The following is a 14866-nucleotide window of genomic DNA, read 5'->3' as shown; positions in this document are numbered from 1 at the left end:
TGAAATGCTTCAATTCATAAAATAAGAGAATGATATTTACTAACAAAATTTAAGTGGTGAGGACAATTGTATGTGGTGAGGACAATAGATGTACAGTTTAAATTAGAGTAAATGCAAAAACTGGTCTTAAACATATGGCGTTTTTACGATTTTGTTCCTACATATTACGTTTTGAATTATTACATCCTACACATTTGAAATCGGGCCAGAATCAGTCCAAAATGGACGGTTCAGTGAAAACAAACGGTGAACGGCTCTTTAGCCATCATTTAAGCATTTTAATTAAAATATTTAATTATTCTAAAATAAAAATTATTAGTTTTAAAAAAATTAAGTAAATTATCACTTTTATTTCTTAATTCATCTTCTTCCTTCTTCCTTCTTTCTCTTTCATGCACGCAATAAAGTATATAAGCACTTTTATTTCTCTTTCATCTTCTTCCTTCTTCCCCTTTCAGCGACGCAACGAAGAACCCTAGGTATTGCAGTGACTCAAGTTCATCATCAGTGAAATTATGCCTTTTATGAACCCTTCCTTCCGTGAATGCTTCAATATTTTGATTAAATTGATTTCTAATGGACCGAATTTGAAGTGATTAATTGCTTGAGGTAAAAAATAAGGAATGTGGATGGAATTGATGTGATGAATTTTAGGATTTTTCTACTTTTTCCTTTGATTTGGTCGATCGATTTCGATGTCATCGACTTGGTTGGTTTCTATTCGGTTTCGTCGCCAGAGCCAGGGCTAGGATGAGCCCGTCGAGGCCGAGCTAGGGGCATCGCCGGCGGATTTGGATTTGGTGAAGTGTTGCTCGAATTTGATGTATTTGACGGCGGTGATGGCGAAGGAGAGGCCCTGGGCGAGCTAGATGCCGAGGAAGACGGCGATGGGGATGAGGTTGTAGGCGAGGTGCATGAGGCTGGTGGCGCCGAGAGGAGGAGGGCGGCGGAGGTGAGGATGCCGGCGGCCATGACTTCGGGAAGGGCGAAGGAGGGGTTGGAGTATTTCAGAGTATTTGATTAATTCATTTTTTGTATTTTCATTTTACATTTATTCTAAATAAAATTTTAGTAATGATTTAGCTGCTAATAATCGCACTTAATTGGGTTAAAATAGGCTTAACTTCCATTCACCGTTGGTTTTTAACGGTTCCATCTATTTTGGACTGATTCTCGCCCGATTTCAAATGTGTAGGATGCAATAATTTAAAACGTAATGTCTAAGACCAAAATCGTAAAAACGTCATATGTTTAGGACCACTTTTGGCCTTTACTCTTTAAATTAATTTAAAATGGTGAGGACAATAGATGTACAATTTACCCCTCTTGCCTTCATTGGCTTTGTTGATTTGTCAGTTTTATTTTGTCCGTGTGCAATTCAGTCTTTTGATGGACTTTGTTTCTATTGAAATATTGCTCTCCCCTTTTATGAGCTTGAGCATTACTTATTATAGTACATAAAAGGTGAGAATAAAACGTAGGTAGTTAGATTTTAGGTGATTATTGTAAGCCAATCAACGAACAACAACCAAGAACACAACAAACTTAAAAGTTAAGAACAAGCGATTTACGTGGTTCGGTGTAAAACCTACATCGACAGAGAAGATGATCCACTCTTTATTCAATATGTCAAGATACAGTACAAGAACTAGAATCATGAAATACTCTAGCAATCTATGTTCAATTATGAGCTCACGCAAAACACTGCTATGAATCTAAAAAATGATGACTCCCTCACAAAGAAATTGTTTCACTCTTTTCTCTAGGTAGTTTGTTCAGTTATGTGATACACATGTGTGTGACAAATTTTGATGGAATGAAATTTGATGAATTTTTGTGTTTTTGAAATGGTTTTTATGCAATTTGGTGGAATATGGAGTAGATATTTTTTTATGCATCGCCCACAATTTTTGAACTTTTAGAGTATATGGTACGAAAATTTGCCCACATTTTCAATACAAGCCCTCTTTATAAAATTCATAAAAGACTAACTGTAACAAACAATGATTTTGTTTGTTTGTTTGTTCGTACTTTTATTTGCCCCATTTTCAATGCAAACCATTTTTAATAAAATTCATAAAAGGCAAATTGTAACCAATATGAATATTGTTTGTTTGTACTTTTATTTGGATCTTAATAATCCCTTCATCCGCTAGTAGTAGTCTCATTTGAGTTCGACACGGATTTTAAAAAAATGAATTAAAGTGGGTGGAAATATATAGTGGAATGTGAGACTTATTTTTGTTATAATTTTATAATAAAATTTGAGTAGTGGAATGTGGGGCTACCTACAATTTATAATAAAACTGAACTGAGACTCTTATTAGTGGAGGAAGAGAGTTTTATAGAGAAATTGGATAATAGAATTAATTTTAAATATACATTAAAAAACATTTTTATATCTTCGTAAAGTATGAATTTGATTAGAATGTGTATCTTAATAGCTAATTATTGGTGTTAGGCTTCTTTGAAGTAATTAATATTAGATCAGACAATTTTTTCGAACTGTGATTGATCCAAAAATACGAGAGGAATTGAGGAATGAGTCTCCGGCTTATTAAAAAGAGAGATAACAAATCAGAATTTTTTCTGTTGGAGTCGAGTCCAACTTAAGCCCATCTTTTGCTCCAATTGGGTCCAAAAAATTAAACCCATAAATTTATGTGAAATGATAATAGTATATCGGGTCCATGAGCATTTGCTCTTTCTTCTTCTTTTTTTTGGAATGGAATCGAGAGTTTGGGTATCAAACACTACTATCCCAATTTTAGATATATTCATAATTCAACATACTCCCTTCGTCCCCTACGAATTTTCTTATTAATTTGTCCTTAAGAGCATCCGCAATGGGGCGGGCGATAGGCCGCCCGATGCCTCGGGCGCGCCATCGTCTGCCCACTGTGGGTGCACGAACGATGACCGATGCATCGTCCACGCCCTATAGATCGTCCGCGGACGATAGGACATCGTCCGCGCCATCGTCCGCCCACTGTGGGCAACGCGGACGATGCAATGCGTTTTTGTTTTTTTTTTATATTTTTTAATTCCGAAAAATTTATTTATATAAATACCCCTTACCTCACCTTCATTTGTAACTTTTCCATTCACTTTTCCACACTCAAATTACACTATAAAATGGATTCCGGTGAATACCCAAGTCTGAATAGTCCGATGTTTGGGGTTGGTGCACGTTGGCCGGGTACAAACCCTGACGAATATCGGTCGTTCGACTCCAACACGCAGTACGATCCCGAATTCAATACGGATTCGTACGGTCTGTCTGACATGGAGTCGTCTCCAACTCGCCCCGCCGCGCCGCCGCCACCGCCAGAAAGAAGCGGAACCGGCACCGGGCGTACATGGTGCCACCTCCGGAAACGAATGAAGAGTACGCCCCCGGGAGGACGAACTACCAACCGGATGAAACCCTCGTCTTGGCGAGGTGTTGGGTGGATATTTCGGAGGACCCGATATTTTCGAACAACCAAAAGCAGGTTGCGTACTGGGAGCGCATCGCCGAGCGCTACAATGAGGCGAAGCCGCCGAGCGCGTACAAGCGCCATAGGGAGCAGCTCCGCAAGCAATGGGATCAGGTGAAGAAGCAAGTTAACCTATTCTCGGCGGAGTACGAGAAGTGCTCGAGGGAGCAGGGAAGCGGCGAGAGCTTGAGCGATGTGGGCGATAGAGCGTTGTTGTCGTACCAGTCAATGTACGACGACTTCAAGCATTTCAACATCTGGGCGCTCTTGAAGGACAAGCAGAAGTTCCAGGGCGGGATTCTGCTATCGGCTGCGCCAAAGAGGACAAGGACCACCGAAGCCGGTGCTTACACAAGCAGCAAAAGCGGCGCATATCCGGTGGACCTCAACCGGACGATGTACGAGGAGGAGGATAGTTCAGGCACACCGGTGTCTTCCCGACGTCCCATTGGCATAAAGGCTGCGAAGAACAAGGGGAAGGCGAATGCGACATCCTCATCGCAAGCCGCGGCCGCCCCCCCCATCGCCGATCCCGACCCCGAACCTGACCCCGACCCCGACCCCGACGGCACTTGCCTATGCGGAGTTGGCAGCGGCCGCCAACCGGAGGACGTTGTTGGACACGCACAACGCCCTCATGCAATGTCAGGGCCCGGTCAAAGCCGAATACCTCCATGGGATGATCGATGAGATGCGCCGCAAGTAGGGCCTTTTGTAGAGTAGTCAACTTTTTTTTATTTCTAACTCGTGTAAAACTTTTTTTTAATCAATGTAGGATTTGCCATTTTTAATTAATCGTGATATTTTTTAATTATTTTGCATTGACATATTTGAAAACATTTAAATTAATTAATAAAACAATAGTGAAACCTATAGGGCGGCCTTTAGGGAGGCTTATAGGGCGCTCACTGTAGATGGAAGGGTAGGAGGATAACATGCTGACGTGGCGGTGCATAGGGCGTCCCTTAGGGCACCCCACTGCTAATTCTCTAAGGGAACCCACAATGGGGCGCCCGATGGCACGCCCTATGCGTGCCATCGTCCTCGGGCGCGGACGATGCCTCCATTGTGGGTGCTCGCCATAGGGCGCGCCCTATGCCCACGCCCTAAGCTTCGGGCGCGGAAGAAGCGCGGACAATGGCCTATCGTCTGCGCCATCGTCCGCGGCATCGGGCACCACTGTGGGCTCAACGGACGATGGGCATGGACGATAGGCCATCATCTGCGCCATCGTCCGCGCCATCGGGCACCATTGTGGGCTCGACGGACGATGGGGGCGGACGATGGCACGCGTTTTTTATTTTTTTTAAATGTTATATTCAAAAATTTGGAATAAATACCCCCTACCCCACATTCAATTGTAACATTTCATTTCACGATTCCACTCTCGAAATTCACATTTAATAAGAAATGGATTCATGTCCCAATAGTCCGATGTTTAGTAGTGATGCGCGTTGGCCGGGTACAGAACCCGACGAATATAGGTCGTTCGACGCCAACACGCAGTACGATGCCGAATTCAGTACGGAATCGTACGGTTTGTCTGACATGGAGCCGTCTCCAAATCGACTAGTCGTCCCCTCCCGCCGCGCCGCCGCTGCTTTCGCCCCGCAAAAAAGAAGCGGATCCGGCACTGCGCGACCAAGATGCCATCTTCGGCAATGAATGAAGAGTACGCCCCCGGCCGTATGAACTACCAGCCGGATGAAACCCTCGTCTTGGCGAGATGTTGGGTGGATATATCGGAAGACCCGATATTCGCGAATAACCAAAAGCAGCTCGCGTACTGGGAGCGCATCGTCGAGCGCTACAATGCGGTGAAGCCACCGACCGCGTACAAGCGCCAACGGGAGCAGCTCCGCAAGCACTGGGATCAGGTGAAGAAGCAAGTCAACCTGTTCGCGGTGAAGTACGAGAAGTGCGCGAGGGAGCAGGGGATCGGCGAGAGCTTAAGTGACGTGCGCGATATAGCGTTGTTGTCGTACCAGTCCCTGTACGGTGACTTCAAGCATTTGGCCATCTGGGCGCCCTTGAGGGACAAGCAGAAGTTCCAAGGCGGGATTCTGTACACCGGTGCGCCAAAGAGGAAGAAGACCACCTAAGCTGGTGGTTACACGAGCAGCGAAAGCGGAACTCGTCCAGTGGAACTCAACCGGACATAGACGGAGGAAGAGAGTTCCGGCACACCGATGTCCTCCCGGCGTCCCATAGGCATCAAGGCTGCGAAGAACAAGGGGAAGGCGACGGCGACATCATCCTTGACCGCCACACTGCAGGTGGGAGGGTAGGAGGATAAAAATTATGACATGGCGGTGCATAGGGCGCGCCTAAGGGCGCCCCATTGCTAATGCTCTAAGGGCATCTATGGAGGGGCGGACGATATTCCACCCGATGCATCATCTGCCCCATCGTCCTCGACACTGTCGGACACACATAAGCATGAGTGAGGGCTTAAGCCCTTCCCAAATTATTTTTTATATTTTTTAGTTGTATAATTTTATAATTTTGTTATTATTTTATGTGAATTAACGTGCAAAAGTCCCTATCAAAATGATAAAGTATAAAAAAATTATTGTCTCATCCAAAATTTGAATATATATCCCCTACAATGATAATTTTCTGCTTCCGCCACTGGTCCTCCACTGTAGCTCCGCGCCCTATGCGATTTCCTATGCATCGTCCGCGGACGATGAACCATTTTTTGCATCCTCCGGCCTATCCTCCGCCCCATTGCTAGGGGTAAGGAGGATAGGTCCGGACGATGCACACATTTTCATTTTTTTGTATTTTCTTTTATATGTATCACCAATTTTTTTACTTCATTTAACACCTTTCACTCCACTCTCTTCCCCATCTCAATTTCTCTCTAAATTCAATAATGAATTATGATGATTTTTCATATTTGCAAGCATAAAATAAAAAAAATAAAAAATAAATACTGACAATAGGATTTGCCTTTAATTTGTTGTCTTTTTATATTTATTCTTGCTAATTGATATATTTACAAAGATAAAAAATAAAAAACAAAATAGTAGTTAAAATTATAGGGCGGGGCTGTAGGGCGTCCCACTGCAGGTGAATGGAATGGAGGATAAAATGCTAATGTGGCGGAGGATAGGGCGCCCCATTGTGGATACTCTAAAAAGTGCATGGAGTTTTCAATTTAGGAATAGTTAAACAACATATTGTTTTATTTACAATTTATATTATTACACTATACTACTAATGATGTGTAGTTCACTCTCCACAAACACTACATAAACTACTTTTTATTTCTCTGTTTCTTACTTTACCAATTATATATTAAAATTCGTTTCAAATTAAATGTTCGTATTTTTTTAGAATGGAAGGAATAGTTGTTTCTTACCTTGTTTATTTATTTTGTTCCTTGGACATAGGCCGCTCACTTACTATTCCATAAATTTAAATAAATGATGTGTGAATAGGGCTTCGGGTCTCATTTAGGACATCTGCAACGCTGTCTATTATCCGTCCCTTAACCGTCTCTTAAATTACTATTCTTGGGCTCCACTATACTTTTTACTCCATCTCTTAACTAAGAGACAGAACCTGCAACCCTCCATCTCTTATCCGTCTCTTAACCATCTCTTAAATTACTATTCATTCATTTTCATTTTTTATTTTTATTTCCTACAAATTCAATTAATAAAAAACACACTTCATTAAATAAAATAAAATTACAACATAAAATAAAAATACAACTTAAAATTTAAAAAACAAAAAAAACACATAATTAAAATCCTAAAAAATAAAAATTACATAATTTAAAATACAATTTTATAGAAAATAAAAAAAACTACTCCGCCGGCGAATCATCCCCCGAAGGCGGTGGAGGTGCACTGAAGCCACCTGGAGGTAGAATACCAAGTTGTCTTGCCATAAACTCAATTCCAGCAAGATAGGCTTGGTATTGGGGAGGCGTCATGCGGGAAGTGTCCGTCATTGTGGCGGTCATGTACATGGAGATTCGGCTCGGCCCCTCCTCCCTCTAGCCGCCTGGCTTGATTCGGCTCGGCCCCTCCTCCCTCCCTCCCCCGAGCCCGAGCCCGCCTGGCTTGATTCGGCTCGGCCCCTCCTCCCTCTAGCCGCCTTCGCCGCATCTCTCCCTTGGGGCCGACGGCGCCCACGGGAGGACCCCCCGGCATCGTCTGTCGTGCCCTCAACCTCCTGCGAGGCAAACTCTTGTGCGGCGCTGCCCGAACCGCCCTCACTAGACGAGTATTGGCCACCCGCCATGTGCTTCGTGTGCTTTGAGGTCGAGCCCGAGCTGGACCAGACACCGCCGGCCCACCTTTCCTCGTCTTTGACGACCTCCCAAACATCGACATATTAGAATTGTTTGGCAGTGTAGTCGAAGTAGACTCGCAAAGCCGACCTCAGAATGTCGGCTCCCGTGGTTCCTCTTTGGTAATGAGCCTAGCATCTTAAATGTGCGGCGGTGGGACCCCTTCGGCTTAATCTCGTAGTAGGCCTCGGTACCTTTTCCCAGAATCACTTCTGGGATTGTTGATTCCCGACGATGGGATCGTACGAGACGTTGATCCAGGCGTTGTACACAGCCAGCGTTTCCTTGGGGCTGTGCGGATGCCAGCCTAGATCCTCCTCCTCCTCGTCCGCCTCCGCCCTGGAGCTTCCACCGCCTCGGCCTCCTTCCGGAGTGGGTTCAACCGAATAATCCTCCCGAATCCGGGATAATCCCTGTGAATACCTCGGGGCGGAGGGACGGGCGTATGCATCCACATCAAAATGGGGTGGTTGGTACCCCCCGCATCGACGAACCCTAGCTGTCCGGCGTCGACGAACCGGAACCACCACCCAGGACATTGTACATGCCCCCCAATCGCCGAACGCGTTGATGTCAAACTCGCCGGAGCCGCCACCGCCACCGCCAGAGTTTCCGTCACCGTACATTTTGTGATGAGAGATGGTGAGCTCGAGATCGACGGATTGGAATTGGATCAAGTTATATGGAAGATAACCAAACCGGTCGGATCAGTTATCAAATTGTCGTTGCCACTTAATCAAATCAATCCTCAAACCGACTCACGCAAGAAAATATTTATAACTCCCAATTTGCACAACTTTAACAGTAAAGCGGCAAGTTCAGGGTCGATCCCATAGAGAAAAATGTGTTGCGAGTGTGTTTTTAGTGAACAGGGGGTTGGCTGCGGTCACGCTTTAACTTGGGAGTTTTTAAACTACTGGATTATACTAGGCAGAAAAGTAAGTTGACTAACTACTTGATCAAGCTCCGGAATATTATAACTAAATACTTGAAAATTAAAACTGCGGAAATTAAAATGAAACAGTTAACACAAATTCCGAAAATAAAAGAACTTTGATTCCAAAATAAGTCTCAACAGAGTTCGCGAATTGAAATACAAAGCATAAACTAATTACGAGCAATAATTGAAATTTAACTAAGCTAAGCTACGAGATTGAAAGAACTGAAAGCGAGTAAACCGAGCGATTCTCGGATTGAAACTGGAAACAATGTCTAGCAGAACCAAAGTTGTTGTCGCGTTGAATCTCTTACGCTTCACTAACTAGAATTCTAAACTAAGGTATGCTAAGAACTGGACGAGAATTTAAAGTTAACTAAGCTAAGCTAAAACTAACTGAGGAGCGGATCCCTTTTTTATGTGGTGGCACATCCTCTATTTATAGGCTCGGCACGTCCTTCAGCTGGATAACGATTTTTTGCAGGAAATATTCGCTCGTACCGAGAGTGAGCAACTCTTTGATTGCCACGTGCCCTTCTTCGACGCTTTTCATAACAGAATGGTGGCCCAACTTGTCCTTTGCGTCTCATGTATCAGCACGTGTCCTCTTCTTAGAGTGTCGTCCTTAATAACAGAAAGATGCGCACCGTCAACTTTACGTGTCCTTCCTCTGGAATTCAGTGGTCCCCTCCTTGATGGCTTGATCACCCCCTTTGATCAACTCCTCCGATTTATGGCCTTTTTCGCCCTTTGTACTAACTTGATCAGTTTAGCATTGATGCCTTGGTCAAGCTGCATTCTGCACTTTTAACACTTGTTTTTGCGCAATAACAGATCAAGTAGCGTACTTTTTACCCTTAAACCAATGCATGAAATAGGCCTATCAAGAGGTTAGATGAAAATTGGAGAGGAAATGGAGATGATTTGGGAAGAATAGATGTGTATTTGTGTGTGAAATGAGGATGAATTAGGAGTATTTATAGAGTAAAAAACTAAAAATAAATAAAAATAAAAAAAATGGTCGAAAAAAACGGTAATATTGCCGTTTTTCAATGTTTATTTTTTTTTAAATTTGAATTTTAAAAAAATGATTTATTGCGTCAGCGTGACGATGCCCACTCGCGGGCCGGCGAGTGAGCGTCACGCATGGCGCCGGAGCGCGCCACGTCGCGCGGGCGCGTGGCGAGACGGCTCGCCATTCGTCTCGGCGGGACGGGACGCTGCAACGCGTCTCGCCACTGTCTCGTCCCAGTGTGACGGGTTACGAGCCACCCACGTGACGCATTGCGGGTGGCCTTACAAGTTTAACCAAATCATTGCAAATTAATGAATCAGTTTGTACACTCTCCGTCCATAATAGATGGCACACTTAGGGATTAACGCGAGATTTTAGGTGAAGTTATTTTGTATTAGGTGAAGAGAAAAGATAGTATATTTATATTATTGTGGAGTAAATTTTTTCTAAAAAAGGAAATGTGAGGTTTACTATTTTTTTATTTATTCATATTTCACGAACAAATTCCTGGGAGATTTTGCATTGTGTGCGGCTATCGGTACGTAGCGACCATTTTTCTTCAAATTATTCCGAATATTCTCATCTTTAATAAGCTATCACACAATCATACATTAGACGATTTAATTGCTTAAGCGAATTTGTACAGCCGGAGAAAACGGTTAGGTTAGGGTTTCCGTAATCTGATTTTAACGAAATTGAGCGATAATTTGTTAACATAACTGCCAGAGATATGGTTAAAACTCCGGCGGCGGAGGATCAAAACTCCGGCATCGAGGACTCCGTCGACGTATCTCCGATTGAGACTCCGGCCACTGCTAGTCCGTCATTCTCGCGGAGGTTAACGGATATATTTCTGGAGGACGGTGATGATGATCTGTTGCTACAGAGGACCGATATTGGCGAAGGATTTATGCAGTGGCTTGGGGCTTTGAACATGCAGGTAATGGGGGCTTGTCGTGCGGATGAGAGGTTGAAGCCTTTGTTGAAACTTAAAATCTCCGGCGGTGAGGCTGAGGATCGCCTATTAGCGCAACTCTGTGAGGTGTGTATGTATTTCGGAGTCCTTTTCTCTGTTGTCGGATATTTTTCTACTGATTTAATAACCAATAGCTCTTGAAGCAGCATTTCGAGCCATCAGAAGTTGGTCTGCTTGCCAGGTGCTTGTGTGTTCCTCTCGTTTCTATCCGCGTCGGGAAAATTAACAAGCAAGGAACCCTATTATGCCCTACATCTCTGAGGTAGTTTCTTATATTGCTCTATTGACGTTTTTTTTTGCTTATGTTTGTGAATTATTGTAGCACCCGATCTTATTTGGTTGTGAGGCGGTTTCCCCACCTTTGTTATTGGTTTCAATTTAAGTTTGAACGATACATTCCTATTGAGGGGTGCTTAATTAGTTTTAGGAGGGAGGGGGTTATGGAGTAAAAATGTTCATGAAAGAAGAAAATACAGAATTTATTAGTTATAAGATTATGATCTGCTCTATTGTGATCTTTTTTTTTGTCCACTCTAGCTGGTCTGTGGTAATTTTAAGATTATGTATATGCTCTTGATTGACTGTACTGCTGATCTAGTTTTTATTTTCTGAATTTGTCTATGTTGTGCATTTACTTTATTACATGGAAAAGACTAGATATTGTTTTTTAAATGACTTTTCAAGCTTCGTTATTGTGTTCATTTGATGCTTTCTTATCACAATAAATTGCCGTTCTAGTTGATTATATTTTGGACATAGTTCACTTTTACGTGCTAAGAGGCTCAAGGGGGTAGTATGTTGTATTTTCATGTCTGATTCTTGCATTTGTTTAGGTTTTGTATTTGTCGTGTGCTTTAATTGCAGACATCTCTTAATTGTCTCTAGAAGGAACTGCATGCTGGTTCATCTTACATGCTTGCACCATGATATGACTGTTCATAAGTATGAGGTGCGTTTGTTGAATATGTTTATCATATTGGGAATAGTTTATTGTAGTGGGTTGTCTATCTGATTACTCTGTGTGATGTTTGTTGACCTTTGATGTTTTATTTAACTGATTTAGCTGCCTCAGTATTATGCTGCAATAGGTATTATGCCTATCAACTTTTTGAGAAGCTTTTAACCCAAACATCACCAAAAACTTTTGCTTATTATGTAACTGATTTTTCTCTATTGAGATTATGCTCTTTATAACATATGTTGTCTCTGTTCTGAAATGACTAGTTATCACAGGAAACTATATTTTGTTCAATAATTGTGATAATTGTTTATTTTTTCAAGTGATAATACCATGACATGGCAGAGTGTGCTGACTTCCAAAGTGTTACTCTGTTGTTACTCACTTGCTCATCATATTAATTTATTTGGTGATGTTTCTAGTTGCATACACATGCATTCTTGTAATATGTACACAAACATATTCTCTTCCATCAGTCCTGTATTTTCACTTTATGTGTATGTTCTAGAACAAAAGTAAAATTTTTTGGTGTGTTATATTTTGAGACCAGAATTTGAGAATACGCTTAATCTACTAAGATGCTCTTATAATGATTTGAAGTATTTAGAACTATCATGATTGCATTTGCTTTTAGCTATAAATATGGATATGCATTTCAGGAATAGAAATACTAGCGCTTGCTGGTTGCTATGCATATTATAGCTGTTTGGCCATCATGGCATTTGTGACAATAATAGATAGTAATGCTTTATCATCATTATCATATTATTAATTACCTTTACTATGTCTTGCTATGAATGATTTGTTTTGTCATCTGGATCTTAAATGTTGTTGTGGCTTTGGACTATATTGTGTTAATATGTAGAGCTGAAGATATTTTTACTGGACAAAACTTGACTGTGTAGCTAATAGCCTGCTTATGTGGACTGAAAACATGGGATGAAAATGTATAGTTAATCTATATTATCTAGAGAACATAAAATTACTGAGGTTTTCTTTTATCGAAACGTTGCTTGATTTTTTATAATGCTATAAAATAATCTTGGCTAATTATCATTGCTATCATGGAAGTGTGGAACACAGAAATAGAGTGTGTTAACTGTATATGGTTTTATCTCTTACTCCATTTTTTTGGTCACTCTTTTCTGAGCCTTCCATTTGTCTACTTGGACAGAGGAAATTTGTGTCTCACACTACTACCTACTTCTAACCATCGTGTCTCATTTAATGGGGATGATGGTTCTATGGAGATACTGGCAACATTAAGCTCAGGGGATCATTGCACTAGCTTAGAGATGGAAGAGATTTTTGCAGACAATTCCAGAAGATCTTTCTTACTCAGGACTGTAGATGATGTGGTTTTTTACTTTTGGTGCTCTGAGAAATATCAGTTTCTAGGGAATGAAATGCTCAAAAAGGTATATTAGTTAAACAATATATGCCGAGCTTGTCTATGTGCAGTTGAAATTGTAGTTCACGCTTCTCGTTTCTTGTTTATATAGATGAAGGATTTGCTTGTAAGAAAGCCTTCCTTGGCTGAATTAACTGGAATAAGTGATGACCGCCTCAACTCCTTTGCAACTCAGCTCAGAACTTATCTTGGTGGATCAATAGCGAGTAATGCACCATCTAGTGGTGTTCTTCCATCTAGCTGTCCTTCAGATGATGATTCATTATATTCTGCTGAGCTTTATTTTCCTCAGTCCTCAGTTACTTACGAGAAAAGCTCAGAATCCGAGCAGTACGGCCTTCGAGGGTCAGTGACAGACCTGAACCATCTTAATGGTCTCTATCCCAACTCTGATTCATCTGAAATGAGCATGCCAAATAAATTGTCCTCTAAAAACGTTACTGCTAGGGAAAAATTGATACAGTTTGGGGATAACAGTGCTTTCCCCAACAGCTTGTCTCTTGCAGCGACAATCAATGCCGAACTATCAAATTCTATCGGCTTGGCCAAAGGAAAGCTTCCTGAAGCAAATTCAGTTCACCCATTTTCTGCTCTAAATGCCGTGGATGCATTTAATAAACCTTTGGATCTCCCTCTCTGTGGCTCAAAAGTGCAGGTTCATTCGTCACGCTCATCTCATTTCTCTCCTCTCTACTGCTGGTGTCCTCCCGCAGCTTCAACTCTGCACTACACTCTCAGGACCTCTCAAATGTCAACCGAATCTCTTCATTTGCCTCCACTCTCTTCTCTACTGACCTCTAAATCATCTCTAAGCTTGTCTGATTTTCCGGCTATGGAGTTTCCTAGCTTTCAGCCAGAGCCATTTATAACTAGCCTAGCAACCTCACAGCAGATCCCAACATTTACACCTTTGATGTGTGATCCAATCATCCACATTCCCATCTATTCATCCAGCCCAGGATACTTAGTAAGTTCTGGCCTGGCCTTGTCAAATCATGTGGATCCTCTCATCTCAAGTTCTGAATCTGCTGCCGAACAAAGTTCTAGGGAAACACTTCGCATGCTCATTAATAGCACCAACAGCCAACCCAACTCAAAGCTGCTGGAGATGCTGCCGCCTATGTTGAGCAGCAACGGCGACAAGCCAAACATACTCAGTATTGGAGGAAGCAAGGGGTTTTCTTCTGTAACAAGAGGCGTACATGCTGTCTCAGGTGGTCCAACGAATAATACAAGCTTCATGTTTCTAACGGAGAAATCAAAGGGAGGTGGTTTTCGCAAAGTGTGTTCCAGCAGAGATGATTCAGTTGATGATAAGGAGAAGCCACATGAAGCTGAGGATTGGGAAATGAATAGCTAGATTGCCCAGAGTGAGTATTTTTCAGGTGGTTAATACTGTTTTTGTCAACAAATGTTTTTAGGCTAGAGAAATAGTTGTATATAATGTAGCAGTAGTGTAATCCTCAACTTTTGTGAAATGAAGCATATTTGTTTCTTTGCTCTAGTTTTTTGTTTCTTGCGCTGATTTCTTGTGGTGGGGTAGTTATTTTTCAATCATCATTTATTTGTCTTCTTGATTCTATTGATTGAAGACTTTTGTAATGAATGGTACCATGTCTAGTGTATTATAGTAGTATTTGTAAGGTGTGAGTTGGTGGTGTGTGGCCATGGTGATTCCACAACCAATTAAGTTGAGTAAAAATGCAAGTGGTTGGTGCCTCCAAGTGTGAGATGATGTGATGGTATTGTTGGAGGCCACAGAAACATAGGTGGACATGAGGTCC

General features: G+C 42.1%; 1 protein-coding gene across 1 annotated transcript; it reads left to right on the top strand.

Moving 5' to 3' along the window:
* The first annotated feature begins 10259 nt into the window (after positions 1–10259).
* On the top strand, positions 10260–14586 carry LOC121744107. The gene is made up of 5 exons (XM_042137550.1): positions 10260–10275; positions 10464–10779; positions 10860–10975; positions 12846–13089; positions 13174–14586. Exons 2-5 carry the CDS (start codon positions 10468–10470, stop codon positions 14440–14442), a joined length of 1941 nt encoding a protein of 646 aa, XP_041993484.1. The 5' UTR covers positions 10260–10275; positions 10464–10467; the 3' UTR covers positions 14443–14586.
* The last annotated feature ends 280 nt before the right edge of the window (positions 14587–14866 follow it).

The sequence above is a fragment of the Salvia splendens genome, chromosome 1, assembly GCF_004379255.2.
Source record: "Salvia splendens isolate huo1 chromosome 1, SspV2, whole genome shotgun sequence".
Classification (NCBI taxonomy): Eukaryota; Viridiplantae; Streptophyta; class Magnoliopsida; order Lamiales; family Lamiaceae; genus Salvia; species Salvia splendens.
The sequence above is the reverse complement of the archived record's forward strand: the minus strand, read 5'-3'. Positions and strand labels throughout refer to the sequence as shown.